Genomic DNA, 24443 nt, shown 5'->3' on the forward strand with positions numbered 1-24443 from the left:
TCTTTGAATGGATGTATTTGTTCTCATAGGACTTTTGTTTCCTTAAGCAGTTCATTAGCTCCATGCTAGCATTTCCACCAATATATTCCCAGCACATGTCACAGTGAGTAATAAAAACTAGGTCCAAAAATAAAGAAACTTTTAAAATAAATATGATGGAACATTAAAGAAGATGTTTGTTCTGCAATGTTCAGGTGAATTATCAGATTCCAAATTCAAGAGGGTTAGAACGTATATCAGGAAAGATCCCACGGGAATGGGAAAGATCTGACAAAAACATGGAACATCGTGTTACATTTAGTTATTTAGCAAAGCATATTTAGATATTAAATAGGAGAATTTCATCAGAGTATAGATGGGCGAAGATCTCCTTAGTATGAGGAAATTAGCTAACTTATGTGATTCTAGGCATAAATACTGCTAACGTATTCTCTGGTATGAACTTAGAATGCATACATTAAGAAGGTATAATAAGCACATAGGTGTTTTTACAATAGTTACTAGTAGGAGTTACTTCCATAAAGTGTCAAGAAATATAAAGCATGTGAGCTGAGCTGAGATGGTACCTACTTACATGCTAGTCAGTTAGCCTGATGCAATGTTATAGACGCCTGAAGAAAACACAAGCCTCCTGAGTCAAAAACAAAGGATTTTGTTACTTGTATCACAGCAAGGAGCATAACCTCTCCTTCAGATTTGTTTCCTTGTACCTTAAGGTGTAGAGGAGTGAGGTGGAGGCCCCAGGTGCTGTGGAGCACGCAGTGGGTTTGTGCCTCAGCTAAGGAATCTTAAATTTACGGAGCCTGGATCTTTGATAACGAATTGTAAAAAAAAATGCCCAATCTCTGTATCAGAGAGTATCATTATCCTTGTTAATACTATACATCAAATAAATAAGTCTTTTGAACCTAAGGAAGACACTGTATCTTCTAAGGCTGATTGTTATATAAACTTTGCAGAAGAGATAGTCTGGAAGAAAATAAAAAATTAATGCGTCTGCTGGCAAGACATGAAGAAATGCAAGAGTTTCATGAGAAATTTTGCCCTAGCATGAATATCCTGAGGAGAAGAATTAAAGATCGAAGAAGTTCTGGTATTATTGTTCACAAAGGGAAACTGTTCCAGAGTCTTAAGGTATTTTACAATAGTTACAATAAAGACGATTGACACCACTGTACTTCTCTGCTCACAATCCATTATCTACATATCAACCAAAATATTCCTTTAGAAATCATACTACATCACTCCTGTTAAAAAGTTAGTTTCCATATTTTCCATTGAAATTATGATTGATTTTTTTTAAAGAAACAAAAATGGAGATTGACTTCTCACAGACTAAGAAACCAAGCTGGCTATAGATTGCCTCTCTAGCTAACTCTAACTTTAATTTCCACTTTCAATACCTATGTTGACTTTATATGGAACTTTAGCCAGTCCGTTAAGTTCACTCTGCTACTCTTCCCCATACCTTAGGGCCTTTAGGCTAGATAAACTTCCTGCCTATGAATTTTAGCCATTCCCTCTTTTCTTGTTAAGCTTCATTCATCATTCAGTTGTCAGGTTATCTATCTCCGTCTTTAGGAACTAATCCTAATTCCCCATTCCAGGACAGACACATCTCTTACAAGCCGGTTAAGCAGCATGTTTATTCTTTGTTCCATTTCAGTTCCATTTGAGAGCAAGAGGTAGGTCCTGACTACACCTGTAATGAGATCATCACTTGCCATAGAAACCTACAGGAAGAGTGTTTACACGCACGCTGCTTGAATGAATATGTGAGCTCCAATTTTGTGCCTGGAAACATGCTAAACTTGTTTTAGTGAACTCTGTCCCTCATGTAGAAATTAAAAGAAAATATTACCACTTAGATTTGAAACACATTATTATGCCACATCTGTTTCAGATCTCTTAAGACATAAGACATTACACTTACAGTCTTTGCTTTCCATCTGATCTCACTTCTTTTCTACCTAAACTTGATCACTCTTTTGAATTTGATGTGCATCTTTCCCAACTATAGATTTCAATTGTACTAAATATTTATAAAATTCTATGAAGTTTCTAGTTGTTCAATAGCTATAATTATATATATATGTAATATATGTGCTATATATACATATGTGTGCATATATATAATTAAAATGAAAATTTCTGAACATATATGTATAGCTACATATATATCATTAAATTTCCACATATCTGTATGTGGTTCTGCATAGTTCTCTATATATGCCAAAACTATAATTTTATTTCAAAATGAATTTCCTAATTATTTTTATACATATTTTCTTTAAATTTATTTATTTGCCTCATTTTGTCTAACCAATTTTTTATCTTTTTGTAAATATGTTATTAATTTATTTCTGTATTTTGAAATTACAAAGTGTTTTGTCATCATTTATGCATTTTTCATTAGTCAGAGTAAATTCATTTTTCTGATTTCTTTCTCAATTCATTCACTATCTTCTAAATTTTTGGTTCTCAGGCTTATCATGAACAACAATATGCATCTCTTTCTCTCTCTTTTTTTGAAAAATCTCTGTGCCCTTGCTTTTTGCCATATAGCAATTTGGGAGATGTCACTAAACCAGTGGCTTCCTGATCGCTCATCCTGGTTTGGGGGCTATGTCTGATTTCTGTTGTTTCCCTCAGTATGGACTTTCATGTGAGAATTGGGCACAGAAAGTAATAATTTTTTTCTAGATTTATTTCTTTATTTTCTGGGGGCTTGTAAATGTCAGTTAACTCACATAGGCACAGAACATGATAAATTTTCTTCTAGCTATTTTTTTTATGTTCGATAGGCATGTGAATGTCAATTAACTTACATAACACAAAGCGCAAGCACACAAGACCTTGCAGTCCAGCATTTTCTGACTTTTATTCCATTGTATTTTCTGACTCTTACTCCATTGTATTTTCATTTTTGTTGATCTCCAGAGTACATGAGTAAATGTATATACGTAAGCATGTGTATATGCATGTATGTATACAGTTTGGTAGGGCTATTTTATTTTTAATTTCATCTTTATACATTATTATCTATAATTGCTTTGTCTGTGGAGGCAAGACCATTTGATTCTAATATATTTATATATGGTATTATTAATTCTCCCAAGGGTACTAAGTCAGTGATTGTAATCATGGAAAATGGACTTAAAAACTGAGACTCAGGAGGTTTAGGGGCTGAATTTATGGAGGATAGCCAAGACTGTTAAATCAAGTACACGTTTTCAGCTATGTGTTAATATTTCCATCCAAAACAATTGCTGTTTTTTTCTATCTGAGAGAAATTATTCCTGTTATTTATAATTTCAATACTCAAAAATTGTAAAAATATTCTTTAAAAAATTTTAAACACCTTTACCACTAGACAACCATCCACAGACTTCTCACACTGAAGCTGGTGTAGCTGATGTAAACTTCATTTGCATAGTTAAATATTAAAAAGTGTGCACACAAACTCTTTTAAAAGCACGTATATATTTTTTAGGAGAAAACCTATATGTGAGTTCTGACACTAGTAATGTTGTCAAATCACTTACTTAAGACATTTCAAATACAATAAGTAATTAGTGGCCAGGTATGGTGACTCACACCTGTAATCCCAGCACTTTGGGAGGTCGAGGCAGGAGGATCACCTGGGGTCAGGAGTTCAAGACCAACCTGGCCAACATGGTGAAACCCTGTCTCTACTAAAAAATACAAAAAATTGGCCCACCGTGGTGGTGGGCGCCTGTAATCCCAGCTACTTGGGAGGCTGAGGAAGGAGAATCACTTGGACCTGGGAGGTGGAGCCTGCAGTGAGCCAAGATCACGCCATTACACTTCAGCCTGGGCAACAAGAGTGAAACTCCATCTCAAAAATAAATAAATAAATAAATAAATAAATAAATAAATAAATAAATAATTTAATTCACAAACTCCAGCTATAATAATCTTATATGAAGAACTTTTAATTAAGAATGTGGGATTTGGCCAGGCACGGTGGCTCATGACTGTATTCCCAGCACTTTGGGAGGCCAAGGAGGGTGGATCACCTGAGGTCAGGAGTTTGAGATCAGCCTGACCAACATGGTGAAACCCTGTCTCTACTAAAAATAATAATTAAAACAAACAAACAAAAACAAAAACAAAACTAGCCAGGCGTGGTACAAGAGTGAAACTCCCTCTCAAAAAAGAAAAAAAAAAAAAAAAAAAAAAGAATGTGGGATTCAACAATAGCAAAATTATTCTGTTTTTCTAAAGTACATTCAGAGTTATATTTATGTGGGTTAAATAGGTTGAATTGAACATATCTTCAAATCTAAGTCGAATATGTTATCAAATTTAAATTATTTTAAAACATAAAATTTTTATTGGAATAGAAAAAAAATGCAACTGAAACATAAGTGCATGGCTCAACATATGATCCCAATCTCCTAAGGAAGCAAATTAAATAACCTCTGCCAAATTATACAATTCTTTGAAATGTGGAAAAATATGATTTTTTCACGAGTTTCACATATTTAATCATACTAAGTATATTTGAATTATAAGACAGCCTGTTCTAATGTAAGTAAATGTACAATAGTCAGTTAAATGCAATTTGTCATACACTAACATGCACAAATATTTATTCCCATAAGCAGAGCTGACCTAGGGCCACTTAAAATGTGAGAGACAATTAAGCTTTAAATGTTCATATAAATCTTATGGCTTTGTGCACATTTTGATCCTTTTTTATATTTAAAGATGTTTAGGGGAAATGGGAAAAATGCTTTTGGCAGGTTGTCATTTAGTGACCTCCATTTGAAAATCTTCTCCCGGAAGTAAAGAGAGAGGGAATTCAATGTTTACTGAAAACGTATGTGCCACTGTTTTCTTCATGTCATTCTGAGGCAACTGTTAAATTCCAAATAGCAGCATATTCAGATAAACATAATCAAATATATAGTTTGGAGAAAGAAAAAGTTGATCCTAATCAGAAAATTGGACATACCGTATAGCTTAATGTTTCCCTAAGGTATGAAGAATGTCTTACATGGAACCTTGAGAAATGTACCAAAGAGGACATCTGAATAATGAAGGAACTTCCGTAGTTACTAAATTATAGGATTATTTTTAACCACACAATACAGAAGGCTAAATAAAAATGATTCAAAAATTTCCAAAATACTCTGCATACTTGTGCATATCTTTCTATGCATATTTTGGACAATGTTCATAATAAGAGGAAATATAATTTGTACAGCACATCTTGATAGTCTTGCTCATACAAGATGATTGCAAGCATTGCATTTCCTTTAGTAACTGTCTCTAGGATATATTTTTCATTTTTCCTAATTTGAATATTTTCTACCTCCAAGCAGTAGCAGCAGCTCTCATAAACAAGTTTGTCAGCTAAGATTTCTCTTAAAATTTGCCCAAGAGCATATTACATGTATATTTCTTGTTTAAATAGATGCTTCTGAATAAATTCAATGAAAATTATTTGTACATATGGCTCAATTTTAAATACAAGCTATTCACAGATCATAACACAGTAGCATCAAACTGACTTTGAATGCTGATTTGCAAGATGTTTGTGAGTATATAAGAATAAAGCCTATTCCATATAAGGTCAAAGCAGAAACCACATAGATAAACAAATATGTGTATATATGTTCACCTTCATTGTCCTTCAGAGTGAAGTTTGGATTTACAGGCAGGTGTTCATCAAGAAAGAAGTTAAACCGTGGTCCATTGGCAAAATCATCTTTATCAGTGGCACTGATGGTGTGAATAACCTAAAGAAAAGACAAACAGTAAACAATAAATTTAATTTTTCTTGTTCTCTTGATGTTAATTACATTGTATTCTTTCTTTTTAAAAATATTTTTAGAAGATCTTTTCTTCCAACTTGAGTTTTTTTTTTTTTTTTTTTTTCAAATTCAGGTCATATATCGATGAATTAAATTGCTCTATCCTACATTCGATTTTAGGAAAAACATGGTATATAATTTCTAAACATTCATCACACTTTATTTTCTAGCATTGCACACACATTGATTTTATTTTTTTCTTAATAAGCCATGGTACTGTGGGGTCAATTCGATGCAATGTTTTCACATGAACACCTGTTGGAAGAGACATAAAATATTGTTTGCACAAATATAAACAACCCAGTGTTGATTCAGAGCAGTTGATCAGTGTATGTTGGTCTAAGCAGTAAATGCAAGAACAGTGGAGTCTTGGTTTTATTATTTCTTTCAAGAAGCCTTTAAGATCATGATCTAGTCCCTGTATATTACAGATGAGGAGCCTGAATCCTGGAAGGATGGTGATGTGCCCCAAATCTCTAAAATAATGGCAGAGGCAATACAAGACCCTCAGTGATTTATGAATAACTTCTCCTCTCTAATGCTCAGGAGAAGGCAATTATTTAGAATCTGGACTTAATGTACACTAAAAAGCAGAGTAAGATAGATTTTATGGTGGCCCAAGAGAAGAACATGAATTTCAATAAGTATGGTCAGTCTGCTCTTAAAAAATAAATATCAAAATAAACAGACAAAAAGATATTTTCCTCTTTTGAAAATTATTATCGTAATGCTTAGGTGTCTTCATTCAACCCTTTCCTTAGAAAAACGAGAAACAGAGAGAAGATAGTGCTGTGAAAACAGTATTTCCTCCTTCTGACATACATTGTATCCATTTTAGAAACTAATGTCATTTCTTAGAATATTATACTTAATTTCAACCAGTTCAATATTTTACAAGGGAGGTAATTCACCAAAGGATATCACAGTTAAAACCTAAATTTTTCTCTATGTTCTGAGCCCACTGGTTTGTCAGAAAGATGAGGAGGAAAATAAAAGTACCGAGAAGTGGGGGTAAGTGAGTGTAAAACCAGAAAAGCATATGTTTTCAAGAAGTGACAGTGAAGAAAGTACTTGAGGATATAAAAAGAGATCAGCTTCCTCACTATATTTACTGGGCTCACTCTTTCACCTCCTTTCCATCACTGCTCGAAAGACACATGTTTAGCAAGTTACTATGTGCTCCTTACCCCTGCCTCCATCTCCAAATAAGTCTCTATCCTTCTCGATTTCCTTCTATATTTATTTATAAGCTGAAAATCTTATGGTTTTCTTTTTTCCATTGAAGTACAACTAGTCTCTGGATAGACTGTTTTTCCCCTTGTTTTCACTTGGAGTAGGGGGATACATTGATGGATAATCAGATACATTGTGACCATTCCAGTGCTGCCTCATCTGAGGAACATACCTACAATGGCTACACATTAGTTACTTAATATAAAATTGAAATAAAATGTCAATATTTTAAGTTTTTTAAGGGTTAAGTATTTAAGCAGGCATCACATACTCCATCACTTCCTCCCATACATACAAATATATAATGTTACCTCACCTTTACCCCCTTTTTTATAAAACAAATGTCCTGTCTCCTTGCTCTTGAATTTTAGTGATTCTCCAGGGAGTGACCCTATTTTCTCCACCATACCTTATAACATACTGATATAGTTGCAAGTTTGCTTTTTATCCAATATTAGAAATTTGGAGTAGGTTGGTGAAGAACATTTCATGTGAGTTAACTGAGCTAGTTTATGGTTTCTGTTATCACTGCTGTGGGATTATTGTTTTCTTTATTATTCATTTCAAAGTTAGCATATACATCATTTTAATTATTTAATATTTTTACAAATATGAGCTTGCTATATCTGTTAAACTCTGATATCATTCATATTCTGTTGTGTTTGTAAGGCATCTCTTTCACTTTTTTACAGATGATTTTAAATGCAAATTGAACAGAAAGCTCACATATGACAATTGTGTTCTTTTAAGAGAGAAACTCCTGGTCTCTACATAAAAAATGAGGATTTGATTATCATGTTTTGTTTAACAATGTCCCAATCATCTGGAACTCTTATAGAATTGCTGATAATGTATCTAAGCTTAAATTTTTATTAATCATATTTCTGAAAAAAAAAATATTGCCAAAACCTAGAACGTTAGTCTGACTTCGTCTGAAATTCTGTAATATTTGCTTGGTCCGTGCTCTGTATTGGTATGTTCAATTTTTCTGTTTTACAAATCACCTTGTCTCTTTCGTTAGGTAATAGAATTTACATTCATTGTTACTTTAGACTTTCTTTAGAAAAAATACTTGAGAAGTTAACATATTTATGATTTTTAGAAGTTATAAACTTCTGGCAGATATCTAGATAATTGCCAGGTTTCCATCATCAATATTTTCTATCCCTTTGTCAGAATTGTGATTTATAGCCACTGTGTTACCTTGTTATCTCTTTGTCCAATTGCTTTAGTAATGTAAAATCCCTAACGATATCTTTTTTGATTCTTGTGTCTTCTAATTGAATCCAAATGCTATTTATCATATATACATGATCTAATTAGTGCATAGAATGGTTATTTATTTTGAAAGATATCAAATAAATTATATTACAAATTTAGTCTACATTACAAAAGCAAAGAGTGAAAAAAAATAGACAGTTGCTATTTATAAATAATTACCAGGGAGCATTTTTGATATCTACAAATAAATGTATCCACTTTTAAAAATATCAATTGTCTGTTAATACTAGAGTACTTTATTAGGGAAAAGTCAGTATCACAAATATATAAAATTTGTCTAATCTAATACCATAATGTTAGATTTGGCAAATGAACTTGCTTGGCTTAAGCATTTTACATTTTAAAAAGAAAGTTCTTTCTTTTCTTTTCTTTCTTTTTTTTTTTTTTGGCAGAGACTCACTCTGTAACTCAGGCTGGAGTGCCAGAAGCACAGAAGCCCAGTCTCTCAATCTCAGCTCACTGTAACCTTCACCTCCTGGGTTCGAGTGATTCTCATGTCTCAGCCACCAAGTAGTTGGGATTACAGGTGTGAGCTATCATGCCCAATTAATTTTTGTATTTTTGGTGGAAATAGGGTTTTGCCATGTTGGCCAGGCTAGTCTAGAATCCCTGGCCTCAAGTGATCTGCCCGCCTTGGCCTCCCAAAATACTGGGATTACAGGTGTGAGCCACTGTACCCGGCCAAGAATATTCTTAACTCAGAAATAGAAAAACAAATACCACATGTTCTCACTTACAAATGGAAGCTAAACAATGGGGACAAATGAACAGAAAGATGAAAATCACAGACAACAGTGACTCCAAAAGGGCAGAGAATGGGAATGGGAGAGTGTTGAAAAATAACTTGTTGATCACAATGTTCACCATTTGAGTAATGCATACACTAGAGGCTCAATCAATCCCAGCACTTTGGGAGGCCAAGGCGGGTGGATCACGAGGTCAGGAGATCGAGACCAGCCTGGCTAACATGGTGAAACCCCATCTCTACTAAAAATACAAAAAAATTAGCTGGGTGTGGTGGAGGGCACCTGTAGTCCCAGCTACTCAGGAGGCTGTGGCAGGAGAACGGTGTGAACCCAGGAGGCGGAGCTTGCAGTAAGCCTAGATCGTGTCACTGCACTCCAGCCTTGGTGACAGAGTGAGACTCCATCTCAAAAAAAAAAAAAAAAATGCCCATGTAACCTCTCAAAAAGAACTTTTTTAGAAGACATAGTATCCTGTTTAATCAATGCATCTGCTTCATAATACAATCTTTAATAGTATCTGCACACATTTATTTGATAACATCAACTTTTGTTATTTAAATGAGCTTGATTTTTGACAGTAAAGAATCTCTATTGACCTAGTTAATTTTTTCATGCAAAGTTATATGGTTAATAATTGTATGTGGTGGAAGCATATAATGTTATGCAATAAAATTTCTTTTATGTGTTATTTTTGTACGTTTATTTACAATGAAAGAAGGAATACAGAGGAAATTTAATATGCATAAAATAGAATAGACTCCCTTTATTTTTTCAATGTTTCTACTTTAGGCATATCTAATTTTTTCTAAATTCATTCTACTTTGGGAACTGTCTTCAAATTTCATGCATGTATGCCTTTCTTTTTAATATTTTTCTCAGGCAATATACTTAAAAGTTTTTTTTTTTTAGAACAGGAAAATATATTAACTTAGAGAACTATATTGTTGCAGTTTACATTAGTATCACAATTTGCCTGAACTCTGCTATTACATGGGGATTAAACTTTCATAAAACGCCAATCTCTTTGCCATAGCTACATTCTGATACGTTTAGATGTGCAGCATTCATAATAGAAATACCCGTAATTCTAAAAGCAATTGTCATTGAAAGAGGAACTGTCACACAGCCTGGCAATACAAATACACTTCAGAAAACTGATTTCGCCAATTGTTGTTTAAATAGAGTTTCTTATTCCAACTCTGCATCAGAATGCATCGGATTTCTTCAAAAGTGTTTTCAATATATGATTAAAGGAGTCAAATACTAGGACACTAAAGAATACAGATTTGGGCTATTTAACTCTGTAATGGGTTAATCACACAAGTAGAGCACATACACTGGTAATGATTTGTCTAAATGTGAGTGCCACAAGCTACACTTTCAAACAATCTTTTCTTCCATCAATTAAAGCTTAAATTTATTTTGGTGGAAGAGGTGAAAACAAATACACAAGCAACAGCATAATAAGTTCAGTTATCTTATGATCTTATCTAAAATCGTTCAATGGTAAAGGCAACAATGGTAGCTAAATGTATAGTGTTTTGAAGTGCAAAAAGGTGTAACCACATAATCAACTAATAAAACTTAATCAAAAAAGTGTAGTAACATCAAATGCTAAGTGTAGTAATTACCTTTTTGATATGGTTAGGTTTTGTGTCCCCACTAAAATCATGTTGAATTATAATCCTCATAATCCCCATAATCCCCACATGTCAAAGGAGAGACCAGGTAGAGGTAATTGGATCATGAGGGGGGCTTTCCCCATGCTGTTCTCCTGATAGTGAGTTCTCAAGAGATATGATGGTTTTGTTGTTCTTGTTGTTCTTGTTGTTGTTTTGTTTTGTTTTTCGAGATTGAGTTTTGCTCTTGTTGCCTAGGCTGGAGTGCAGTGGTGCGATCTCAGCTCACTACAACCTACACCTCCTAGGTTCAAGTGATTCTCCTGCCTCAGCCTCTCAAGTAGCTGGGATTACAGGCACCCGCCACCATGCCTGGCTAATTTTTTGTATTTTTAAAGAGATGGGGTTTCGCCATGTTGGGCAGGCTGAACTCCTGACCTCAGGTGATCTGCCTGCCTTAGCCTTCCAAAGTGCTGGGATTACAGGCATGAGCCAACACACCTGGCCAATCTGATGGTTTTATAAGTTTATCCCCCATCTCTCAGCACTTCTCTTTCCTGCAGGATTGTGAAGAAGGTGCCTTGCTTCCCCTTGGCTTTCCTCCATGATTTTAAGTTTCCTAAGGCCTCCCTAGCCATGCTGAACTGTGAGTCAATTAAACCTCTTTCCTTTATACATTATCATGTCTCAAGCAGTTCTTTACAGCAGTATGAAAACAGACTAATACAGTAAATTGGTACCATGGAGCGTGGGGGACTGATATAAACATACCAAAAAATGTGGAATTGACTTTGGAACTGGATAAGAGGGAGAGATTGGAACAGTTTGGAGGGCTTAGAAGACAGGAAGATGTGGGAAGGTTTGGAACTTTCTAGAGACTTGTTGAATGGCTTTGACGAAAATGTGGATGGTGATATGGAAAATGAAGTCCAGGCTGAGGATGGAGAAGAGGAACCTGTTGGAAACTGGAATAAAAGTGACTCTTGCTATGCTTTAGCAATGAGACTGGTGGCATTGTGCCCCTGCTCTAGGGATCTGTGAAAGTTTGAGAGAGATGATTTAGGGTATCTAGTGGAAGAAATTTTTAATAGCAAAGTGTTCAAGATATAACTTGGGTGCTCTTAAAATCATTCAGTTTTATACATTTCAAAGGGATGGTTTAAATTCGGAACTTACGTTTTAAAGGGAAGCAGAGCATAAAAGTTTGGAAAATTTGAAGCCTGATAATGCAATAAAAAAGAACAACCCATTTTCTGAGGAGAAATTCAAGCTGGCTGCAGAAAGTTGCATAAGTATCAAGGAGCTGTATGTTAATCACCAAGACAATGGAGAAAATGTCTCCAGGGCATGTCAGAGGTCTTCACGGCAACCCCTCCCATCAGGAACCTAGAGGCCTACGAAGAAAAACTGGTTTTGTGGGCCAGCCCAGGACCCTGCTGCTTTGTGCAGGGCTTGGTGCCCTGCATCCAAGCCACAGCTAAAAGGGGCCAATACACAGCTCAGGCCATTGCTTCAGAGGGTGCAAGCCCCAAGCCTTCGTGGCTTACATGTGGTATTGGACCTGCAAGTGCTCAGAAGCCAAGAATTGAAGTTTGGGAGCCTCCACTTAGATTTCAGAGGATCTAAGGGAATGCTGGGATGTCCAGCAGAAGTCTGCTGCAGGGCTGGAGCCCTCAAGGATAATGGCTACTAGGGCAGTGTTGAGGGGAAGTTTGGGGTTGGAGCCCCCACAACAGAGTCCCCAGTGGGGCACTGCCTAGTGGAGCTGTGAGAAGAGGGCCACTGTTATTCAGATCCCAGAATGGCAGATCCACCAACAGCTTACACTGTGTGCCTGGAAATGCTGCAGACACTCAATGCCAGCCCTTTAAAGCAGCCAGGAAAAGGCTGTACCCTGCAAAGCCACTGGAGCTGAGCTGCCTAAGGCTGTGGGAGGCCACCTCTTGCATCAGCGTGACCTGCATGTGAGACATGGAGTAAAGGGAGATCATTTTGGAGCTTTAACATTTGACTGCACTGCTAGATTTTGGACATGCCAGGGGCCTGTAGCCTCTTCCTTTTGGCCAATTTCTCCTATTTGGAATGGGTGTATTTACCCAATGCCTGTAGACCCATGGTACCTAGAAAGTGACTAACTTGCTTTTGATTTTACAGGCTCATAGGCAGAAAGGACTTGCCTTGTCTCAGATGAGACTTTGGACTTGGACTTTTGGGCTAATGCTGGAATGAATTATAACTCTGGGGGACTGTTGGGAAGGCATGATTGGTTTTGAAATGTGAAAGGGACATTAGATTTGAGAGGGGCCAGGGTAGAATGATATGGTTAGGCTTTGTGTCACCATCCAAATCTCATCTTCATTTATAATCCCCATATATCAAGGGAGAGATTAGGTGGAGGTAATTGAATCATGGGGATGGTTTCCCTCATGCTGTTTTTGTGATGGTGAGTGAGTTCCAAGAAGATTTGATGGTTTTATAAGAGGCTCTTTCCCCGTCACTCAGCACTTCTCCTTCTTGCTGCCTTGTGAAGAAGCTGCCTTGCTCCCGCTTTGCCTTCCGCCATGAGTGTAGGTTTCCTAAGGTGTCCCCAGTCGGTAGTCCTTTATAGCAGTATGAAAATGAACTAATACACTTTTGAAAATAAGTATCAAATAAGTTTCCTAAGGACTCCCCAGTCACGATGCTCTGTGAGTTCATCTTTCCTTTATAAATTACCCAATCTCCGGAAGTCCTCTTTCCTTTATAAATTACCCAGTCTCTGGAAGTCCTTTATACCAGTTTGAAACTGAACTAATACATTTATGAAAATAGGTAACAAATACATAAAGAAAGGAGGAATCCTATGTAAATAAACAGTTAATGAGACTTACCAAAGAAAAAGCAAGTTGTCAGAGATACATCCCTCTCCAAAAAGTATCAAATAGAATAAGAATAAGGTAACTGAATGCATAGAATAAGGTAAATCATATTTAGAGGACAGAATAAGATATGCATAGAATAAGATACCTCATGCATAGAATAAGGTAACTCATATTTAAAGGAGTTTGAAACTTATTTAGTCCTATATTTATAGAATTTCAGTCTTGGAAGGGCCCCGAAATTCTGACATTTGTCTTTATTTTGGAGATGAAGAAAGCACCTGTTAATGTCGAATAATATCATTTCTTAGACATGCTGTAGAGCTTTTGCAGTCAATGCAGGGGGTAAAACAGAGGACCCATAGCAGCAATGTCACATTGGGAAGGGAGCAAGTCCTATGGAGAATGGATAAGTGAACCTATCTCATGAGAAAGTGGTGGAAAATATCAGAGGTCAACAGAAAAATTCAAGGCCATAGGCCAGAAAACTGAGACCGGAGTATTAAATTTGGGAGCAGATGTTCACATACAGAGAAAATAAGTATCAATTGAGCCAAGAGCAAGGGCTGGGTGTTATTGACCCAGATTTGCAGCAGACTACATAGGTAGCATTGGACTAGCAACCATTGTTGTGTCACATTATGAGAATATACTTTAACCTTAAAGCTTTGAAATAATCTTGAAATTTAAAAATAAAATTTACATGCTTATTTAAATGAATGTTTGAAATTATAATTAGTTAGAAAACAATGTCTGATGCAAACATAAGTCCATGCCTGGTTATTTACATCATATTTCAAATGACATTTTTAATTTACCAGTTTTAGATCTCTGAGTAATCTAAACATCATGGAAATAGCTGGGTGTGGTGGCTCACGCCTGTAATCCCAGCACTTTGGCAGGCCGAGGCGAGTGGAACAACTGAGGTTGGGAGTTCATGACCAGTCTGACCAACATGGAGAAACCATGTCTCTACCAAAAATACAAAATTAGCCGGGTGTGGTGGTGCATGCCTGTAATCCCAGCTACTCGGGAGGCTGGGGCCGGAGAACTGCTTGAACCCAGGAGGTGGAGGTTGTGGTGAGCCAAGATTGTGCCATTGCACTCCAGCCTGGGCAACAAGAACGAAACTCAGTCTCAAAAAAAAAAAAAAAAAAATCATGGGAATAAAGATTCATTGAGGCAAAGCACCTAAGTTTTAAGAGTTGCCTTCTAGAGAGAAAGTAGTTGAGTGCTAACGAGGGTAACATTTATTCTTAGGCGTATTATTTTTAATGTGGTGGCAAATGGTCTACTGTTTCAAGTTAATTTTCTAATCGTTTGTGGTAAGAGAAGTCCAAATAACATGTTTACATTGACTTGTTATTTAGCAAATTTGCTAATTTCATTAAAAAATTCTACCCATGTATAGCAGCATTGTCACTGTTGTTGCTGTTATTAATGGGTGTTGAATTTTCACAAATGCTTTGGATTCTCCTGATTAGGTAGGTTTTTATTTTTCATTGTCTCATTTTAAAATACTATTCTTTTTTGCTTTACATGGTTTACAAATATTTTATTTATGACATTTATTATATCTATGATTGTGGAGAGAATAGCTATAATTCCACTTTTACCTTTTGATGTTAAGGCTATGCTGGCATCACAAAATGTGTAAAAAAATGGTCCTACCACCCTTTTTCTGAACCCTTGAATGCCTTTTACAATTATTCTCATGATCTTTTTTAAATTTTTAGTAGAATTCACCATTAAAGCCATGAGAAGAGAATTTATTTGTGGAAAGGAAAGGTTTTTATTTATATATTTAATGAATTTAATAAATACAACCTTAATCAGGCTCAGTCCTTACTCTTTTTATTATTATCATTATCATTATCATTATCATTATTATTATTATTTTTGAGACGAAGTCTCACTTTGTCACTCAGGCTGGAGTGCAGTGGCATGATCACAGCTCGCTGCAGACTTGACCTCCAGGGCTCAAGGGATCCTCCCACTTAAGCCTCCCAAGTAGCTGGGATTATAGGCATGAGCCACCAAGCCCAGCTAAATCTATTCTTGTGTCAGCTTTGACAAACTTTACTTTTCTAAAAATATATGCACTATGTCTAAACTTTCAAATTTTAGTAAAATATGACATTGTAATACACAATTGGCTTTTGATATCTGTAGGATCTATAGTTATCACCTCTTGATTTTTCCCAATATTCTTCATTTGTTCTATTTCTCTCTCTTTTGTCTTTAACAGATTACCAGGGACTTGCCTGTCTTTTCAAATAACTAAGCTGTGAACTTTTGAATGTTTTCTTTTGATTCATTTCATTACATTCATCTCATAAATTGTTATTCTCTTTCATTTTGATTAAATTGACTTATTTTTCTAACTTCTTAAGAATGATGCTTAGGCTTTCAATTTGCATTATTTATCTTATTATATGCATTTAAAATTATAAATTTCCCGTTAGTTATGGCTGAACCGTTTCCTAGAAATTTTAATATGGACTTATTTACATTATCATTTCATGTAACTAGTTTTTTCATTTAAGTTTGATTTTCTTCATGGAATCTTTGTTTACTTAGAAATGCATTCCTTTATTTGCAATATGTATTTTGTTTTTGTTTTCATTTTATTATACTTTAAGTTCTAGGGTACATATGTACAACGTGCAGGTTTATTACATATGTATACATGTGCCATGTTGGTTTGCTGCACTCATTAATTCATCATTTACATGAGATATTTCTCCTAATGCTATCCCTTTCCCATCCCCCTACCCCATGACAGGCCCCAGTGTGTGATGTTCCCCACCCTGTGTCCAAGGGTTCTCATTGTCCAGTTCCCACCTATGAGTGAGAACATGCAGTATTTGGTTTTCTTTCCTTGTGATAGTTTGCTCAGAATGACAGTTTCCAGCTTTATCCATGTCCATACAAAGGACATGAAGGCATCTTTTGTTATGGCTGCATAGTATTCCATTGTGTATATGTTCCACATTTTCTTAATCCAGTCTATCAATGATGGACATTTGGGTTGGTTCCAAGTCTTTGCTATTTTGAACAGTGCCACAATAAACATACATGTGCATAAGTATTTACAGTAACACAATTTATAATCCTTTGGGTATATACCCAGTAATGGGACCACTGGGTCAAATGTTATTTCTAGTTCTAGATCCTTGAGGAATTGCCACACTGTCTTCCACAATGGTTGAATTCGTTTATACTCCCGTCAATAGTGTAAAAGGGTTCCTATTTCTCCACATTCTCTCCAACACCTGTTGTTTCCTGAATTTTTAATGATCGCCATTCTAACTGGTGTGAGATGGTATCTCATTGTGGTTTTGATTTGCATGTCTCTGATGAGCAGAGGTGATGAATATTTTTTCATTTGTCTATTGGCTGCATAAATGTCTCTTCATATCCTTTGCCCCCCCTTTTTTTTTGAGACAGTCTCGCTCTGTCACCGAGGCTGGAGTGCAGTGGCACAATCTCGCCTCACTGCAAACTCCACCTCCTGGGTTCACGCTATTCTCCTGCCTCAGCCACCAAAGTAACTGGGACTACAGGTGCCTACCACCATGCCCAGTTAATTATTTGTATTTTTATTTTTTTTGTGCTTTTTAGTAGAGATGGGGTTTCACCATATTAGCCAGGATGGTCTCGATCTCCTGACATCGTGATTCACCCGTCTTGGCCCCCCAAAGTGCTGGGATTACAGGCGTGAGCCACTGTGCCTGGTTCTTTGCCCCTTTTTGATGGGGTTGTTTGATTTTTTCTTGTAAATTTGTTTAAGTCCTTTGTAGATTCTAGATATTAGTCCTTTGTCAGATGAGTAGATTGCAAAATTTTTCTCCCATTCTGTAGGTTGCCTATTCACTCTGATGGTAGTTTCTTTTGCTGTGCAGAAGCTTTTTAGTTTAATTAGATCTCATTTGTCTATTTTGGCTTTTGTTGCCATTGTTTTTGGTGTTTTAGTCATGAAGTCCTTGCCCATGCCTATGTTATGAATGGTATTGCCCAGGTTTTCTTCTAGGGTTTTTATGGTTTTAGGGCTAACATTTAAATCTTTAATCCATCTTGAATTAGTTATTCTATAAGGTGTAAGGAAGGGATCCAGTTTCAGCTTTCTACATATGGCTACCCAGTTTTCCCAGCACCATTTATTAAACAGAGAATCCTTTCCTCATTTATTGTTTTTGTCAGGTTTGCCAAAAATCAGATGGTTGTAGATGTGTGGTGTCATTTCTGAGGCATATGTTCTGTTTCATTGGTCTATATCTCTGGTTTGGTACCAGTACCATGCTCTTTTGGTTACTGTAGCCTTGTAGAATAGTTTGAAGTCAGGTAGCATGATGCCTCCAGCTTTGTTCTTTTTGATTAGGATTGTCTTGGCAATGAGGGTTCTTCTTTGGTTTCATATGAACTTTGAAGTAGGTTTCTCCAATTCTGTGAAGAAAGTCATCAGTAGCTTGATGGGGATTGCATTGAATCTATAAATTACCATGGGCAGTTATGGCCATTTTTGTGATATTGATTCTTCCTATCCATGAGCATGAGCATGGAATGTTCTTCCATTTGTTTGTATCCTCTTTTATTTCATTGAGCAGTGGTTTGTAGTTCTCCCTGAAGAGGTCCTTCACATCCCTTGTAAGTTGGATTCCTAGGTATTTTATTCACTTTGTAGCAATTGTGAATGGGAGTTCACTCATGATTTGGCCCTCTGTTGGTCTATTATTGGTGTATAGGAATGCTTGTTATTTTTGCACATTGATTTTGTATCCTGAGAATTTGCTGAAGTTGTTTATCAGCTTAAGAAGATTTTGGGCTGAGATGACGGGGTTTTCTAAATATACAGTCATGTCATCTGCAAACAGGGACAATTTGACTTCCTCTTTTCCTAACTAAATATCCTTTATTTTTTTCTCTTGCCTGATTACCCTCTGGCCAGAACTTCCAACACTATGTTGAACAGGAGTGGTGAGAGAGGGCATCCCTGTCTTGTGCCAGTTTTCAAAGGGAATTCTGCCAGTTTTTGCCCATTCAGTATGATATTGGCTGTAGGTTTGTCATAAATAGCTCTTGTTATTTTGAGGTACGTTCCATCAATACCTAGTTTATTGATAGTTTTTAGCATGAAGGGCTGTTGAATTTTGTCAAAGGCCTTTTCTGCATCTATTGAGATAATCATGTGGTTTTTGTCTTTGGTTCTGTTTATGTGATGGATTACATTTATTGATTTGCGTATGTTGAACCAGCCTTGCATCCCAGGGATGAAGCCAACTTGATCTTGGTGGATAACATTTTTGATGTGCTGCTGGATTTGGTTTGCCAGTATTTTATTGAGGATTTTTGCATTGATGTTCTTCAGGGATATTGGTCTAAAATTCTCTATTTTTGTTGTGGCTCTGCCAGGCTTTGGTATCAGGATGATGGTGGCCTCATAAAATGAGTTAGGAAGGATTCCCTCTTTTTCTATTGATTGGAATAGTTTCAGAAGGAATGGTACCAACTCCTCCTTGTACCTCTGGTAGAATTCAGCTGTGAATCCATCTGGTCCTGGACTTTTTTTGGTTGGTAGGCTATTAATTATTGCCTCAATTTCAGAGCTTGCTATTGGTCTATTCAGGGATTCAGCATCTTCCTGGTTTAGTCTTGGGAGGGTATATGTGAGCAGGAATGTATCCATTTCTTCTAGATTTTCTAGTTTATTTGCATAGAGGTGTTTATAGTATTCTCTGATGGTAGTTTGTATTTCTGTGGTATTGGTGGTGATATCCCTTTTATCATTTTTTATTGTGTCTATTTGATTCTTCTCTCTTTTCTTCTTTATTAGTCTTGCTAGTGGTCTAACAATTTTGCTGATCTTTAAAAAAAAAATCTCCTGGATTCAGTGAATTTCTGAACGGTTTTTTGCGTCTCTGTCTCCTTCAGTTCTGCTCTGATCTTAGTTATATCTTCCCTTCTGCTAACTTTTGAATTTGTTTGCTCTTGCTTCTCTAGTTCTTTTCATTGTGATGTTAGGGTGTTGATTTTAGATCTTTCCTGCTTTCTCTTGTGGGTATTTAGTGCTATAAATTTCCCTCTACACACTGCCTTAAAGGTGTCCCAGAGATTATGGTACGTTGTGTCTTTGTTCTCATTGATTTCAAAGGACATCTTTATTTCTGCCTTCATTTCGTTGTTTACACCCAGTAGTCATTCAGGAGCAGGTTGTTCAGTTTCAATGTAGTTGTGCGGTTTTAAGTGAGTTTCTTAATCTTGAGTTCTAATTTGATTGCACTCTGGTCTGAGAGACAGTTTGTTGTGATTTCTTTTCTTTTACATTTGCTGAGGAGTGCTTTACTTTCAACTATGTGGTCAATTTTGGAATAAGTACGTTGTGGTGTTGAAGAATTTATGTTCTGTTGATTTGGGGTGGAGAGTTCTGTAGATGTTTATTAGATCTGCTTGGTGCAGAGCTGAGTTCAAGTCCTGAATATCCTTGTTAACCTTCTGTCTCATTGATCTAATATTGACAGTGGGGTGTTAAAGTCTCCCATTATTGTTGTGTGGGAGTTTAAGTCTCTTTGTAGGTCTCTAAGGACTTGCTTTTTGAATCTGAGTGCTCCTGTATTGGGTGCATATATATTTTGCATAGTTAGATCTTCTTGTTGCATTGATCCCTTTACCATTATATAATGGCCTTCTTTGTCTCTTTTGAGCTTTAAAGTCTGTTTTATCCGAGACTAGGATTGCAACTTCTGCTTTTTTTTTCTTTCCGTTTGTTGGTAGATGTTCCTCCATGCCTTTATTTTGAGCCTATGTGTGTATCTGCACATGAGATGGGTCTCCTGCATGCAGCACACTGATGAATCTTGACTCTTTATCCAATTTAGTAGTCTATGTCTTTTAATTGGGGAATTTAGCCCATTTACATTTAAGGTTAATATTGTTATGTGTGAATTTGATCCTGTCTTTATGATGTTAGCTGGTTATTTTCCCCTTAGTTTATGCAATTTCTTCCTGGCATCCATGGTCTTTACAATTTGGCATGTTTTTGCAGTGGCTAGTACAGATTGTTTAGTGCTTCCTTCAGGAGCTCTTGTGAGGCAGGCCTGGTGGTCACAAAATCTCTCAGCATTTGCTTGTTTGTAAAGGATTTTATTTCTCCTTCACTTATGAAACTTAGTTTGGCTGGATATGAAATTCTGGATTGAAATTCTTTTCCTTTAAGAATGTTGAATATTGGTCCCACTCTCTTGTGGCTTGTAGAGTTTCTGCCAAGAGATCCGCTGTTAGTCTAAAGGGCTTCCCTTTGTGGGTAACCTTACCTTTTTCCCTGGTTGCCCTTAACATTTTTTCCTTCATTTCAACCTTGGTGAAACTGACAATTATGTGTCTTGGGGTTGCTCTTCTCAAAGAGTATTTTTGTGGTGTTCTCTGTATTTCCTGAATTTGAATGTTGCCCTGCCTTGCTAGGTTGGGGAAGTTCTCCTAGATAATATCCTGAAGTGTGTTTTCCACTTAGTTCCATTCTCCCTATCACTTTCAGGTATACCAATCAAATGTAGATTTGGTCTTTTCACATAGTCCCATATTTCTTGGAGGCTTTGTTCATTTCTTTTTACATTTTTTTCTCTAAACTTCTCTTCTCACTTCATTTCATTCATTTGATCTTGAATCACTGATACCCTTTCTTCCACTTGATCGAATCAGCTACTGAAGCTTGTGTATGCATCACATGGTTTTTGTGCCACGGTTTTCAGCTCCATCAGGTCATTTAAGGTCTTCTCTACACTGTTTATTCTAGTTAGTCATTTGTCTAATCTTTTTTCAAGGTTTTAGCTTCCTTGCGATGGGTTTGAACATCCTCCTTTGGCTCAGAGAAGTTTGTTATTACCGACCTTCTGAAGCCTACTTCTGTCAATTCATGAAATTCATTCTCCGTCCAGGTTTGTGCCATTGCTGGCGAGGAGCTGCGATCCTTTGGAGGAGAAGAGATACTCTGGATTTTAGAATTTTCCGTTTTTCTGCTCTGGTTTCTCCTGATCTTTGTGATTTTTATATACCTTTGTTCTTTGATGATGTTAACCTATAGATGGGGTTTCGGTGTGGATATCCTTTTGGTTGATGTTGATGCTACTCCTTTCTGTTTGTTAGTTTTCCTTCTAACAGTAAGATCCCTCAGCTGCAGGTCTGTTGGAGCTTGCTGGAGGTCTACTCTAGACCCTGTTTGCCTGGATATCACCAGCAGAGGCTGTAGAACAGCAAATATTGCAGAACAGCAAATATTGCTGCCTGATCCTTCCTCTGGAAGCTTCATGTCAGAGGGGCACCCAGTTGTATGAGGTGTCAGTTGGCCCCTACTGGGAGGTGTCTCCCAGTTAGGCTACACGGGGGTCAGGGACTCACTTGAGGAGTCCCTCAAGTTCAGATTCAGATTCAGACATTGTGCAGGGAGAACCATTGCTCTCTTCAGAGCTATCGGACAGGGACATTTAAGTCTGCAGTAGTTTCTGCTGCCTTTTGTTCAGCTATGCCCTGCCCCCGGAGGTGGAATCTACAGAGGCAGGTAGACTTTTTTGAGCTGCGGTGGGCTCCACTCAGTTCGAGCTTCCAGGCCGCTTTGTTTACCTACTGAAGACTCATCAATGGCGGACGCCCCTCCCCCATCAGGCTGCCAGACTGCTGCGCTAGCTGTGAGTAAGGCTCCGTGGGCATGGGACCCACTGAGCCAGGTGCAGGATATAATTTCCCGGTGCGCCATTTGCTAAGAGCATTGGAAAAGCACAGTATTAAGGCGGGGATGTCCCAATTTTCCTGGTACAGTCTGTCACGGCTTCCCTTGGCTAGAAAAGGGAAAACCCCCAACCCCTTGCACTTCCCGGGTAAGACAATACCCCATCCTGCTTTGGCTCACACTCTGTGGGCTGTCCGACTAGTCCCAATGAGATGAACCAGGTACCTCAGTTGGAAATGTGGAAATCACCCATCTTCTGCATCAGTCATGCTGGGAGCTGCAGAACTGATCTGTTCCTATTTGACCATCTTGGCAGGTCTTAGGTTACTTAGAAGTACATTCCTTTATTTGCAATATGATTTTTTAAGAAATAGTTTTTAATTATCATCTAGCTATACTTATTGTAATAAAGAAAAATGAGGCTGATTTTGTACATTATTAAATCTTGTGTGGTGGCCCAGCAGACAGTATAATTGTGGTCAATATTTTGTGCAAATTTTGAAAGAATGCATCATCTGAAGTTGGCATATTTGTCTATCAGTAAATTTTTATAACTGTAATGTTTAATTTTAATATTACTCAAATTTTATGTGAATATTCTTTCAGTTACTTGGAAAAGTGTATAAAATCTCTCAATTCAAAAATAGTTTGATTTGCTTATTTAGAGGCAGGATTGACAAGTATATATACAGTTAAAATTGCTATTTCTACCCAGTGTACAGACTATATTTATCATAATGAAGTTTGCCTTTTTACATGTAATGTTTTCCCTTTGATAATTTTTATGTGTGTGTATAATTGCATAGGGATATTGATAAAGTTTCCATTAGAACTGTGTGTATAATTTCCTGTATTTTTTCTTTCAACTTTTTTCTCTCTTATATTTATAATACATCTCCTATAAGCAACACCTAATTGACTTTTAAGTCTATTCTGATAACAGGCACAATTTAATTTGAGTATTTAAGTGGTTTTATTTTAACATAAACACTGAAACACACTTTATATATTTCACATTTGTTCATGGTATTTCCACTTGTTCTATATAAATTTTTGTCTCATGTTTTGTTTTATGAAGTTCCACTAACATTACCCATTCAAATATTAAGTAATAAAATCTTTATTGTCCTTGTTTGTGTAATGAGATGAAACTATATTTCTACAGCAAATATGAAAAACTATCATTCTAACTTTGAGTTTTACAAACTTCATGCAAATTTCAGGATTATTTTGGCACTATTACATTAGTTATAATCTTCATATTTTGTTAGAATTTACGTTTAGCTTGGAAGTGTGTCATTCTAGAATCCTTGAACATACATCCTATGTGAAATACTTAAAAAAAAATCTTTGTACTGTAACATATAGAAAACCATACACAGTAATTTTTCAAGTAATTGAGTTATTCTAATGTTAATGAATATTTTATAAACATAATTAAAATCAGGAATTAGAGCTTTAAACTTTGCCCTCTTTGGGATTAAGTATTTTTAAAAATTCCAATTTCTATCAGCTTGTTAGTTACATGTTCTTTTACTAATTTGATTGGTTAATTTATAAATTACAAAATAAATTTTCAACTTATAAATTTTATATAAATTAATAGATTATCAATTTCCTCAAAAGTTAGGAATTTAAAATATTTTAACTTCCCTTATCTCTTTCCTTTTTTATGATTTCTTAGACTATGTATACTCTCTATATTTTAAACCCTAGAAAACTTCGATTGCTTAGTTATTAATCATTTAGTTCTGCTTTGTTCTTTAATGTGTCTTGCCAATAGAGTTATTTTTGTTTTTACTCAAGAAAAGCTTTAATGGTGTTTCTGACTTAGGCTAAATAATGTTCACATTTTTGTTTGCCTAAATATGAGCTTTATTTGACTTTACTTTTGAGGAATATATTTGGTAGAAAAATAATATACGACTGTCAGTTATTTTCTAGTAGCCCTTGGGTGTTATCCTTTTATTGTTTTCCAGCTTTAATTTTTCCTCATGAAAATCTGATTTATTATTGTCCTTTTGAAGGTATTTTTTAAAATTTTTAATTAAAACTTCCATTTTGAGGTAATCGAAGATTTATAGGTAATTGTAAGAAATAATGCTGAGAGATCTTATATACCTTTACCTACTTTCTCCCACAGG

The 24443-nt window shown here is 36.1% G+C and overlaps 1 protein-coding gene across 10 annotated transcripts in view; it reads right to left on the minus strand.

Moving 5' to 3' along the window:
- CDH18 (cadherin 18) overlaps window positions 1-24443 on the minus strand; it is a 1104333-nt gene that overhangs the window by 27980 nt on the left and 1051910 nt on the right. For all 10 annotated transcript variants that reach the window (XM_017959458.3, XM_017959453.3, XM_021940114.2 and 7 more), the window contains one exon: window positions 5651-5768. In XM_017959458.3, the coding sequence (XP_017814947.2) occupies window positions 5651-5768 (118 nt within the window). The remainder of the gene's footprint in view (window positions 1-5650; window positions 5769-24443) is intronic.

Source organism: Papio anubis, chromosome 5 (assembly GCF_008728515.1).
Source record: "Papio anubis isolate 15944 chromosome 5, Panubis1.0, whole genome shotgun sequence".
Lineage (NCBI taxonomy): Eukaryota > Metazoa > Chordata > Mammalia > Primates > Cercopithecidae > Papio > Papio anubis.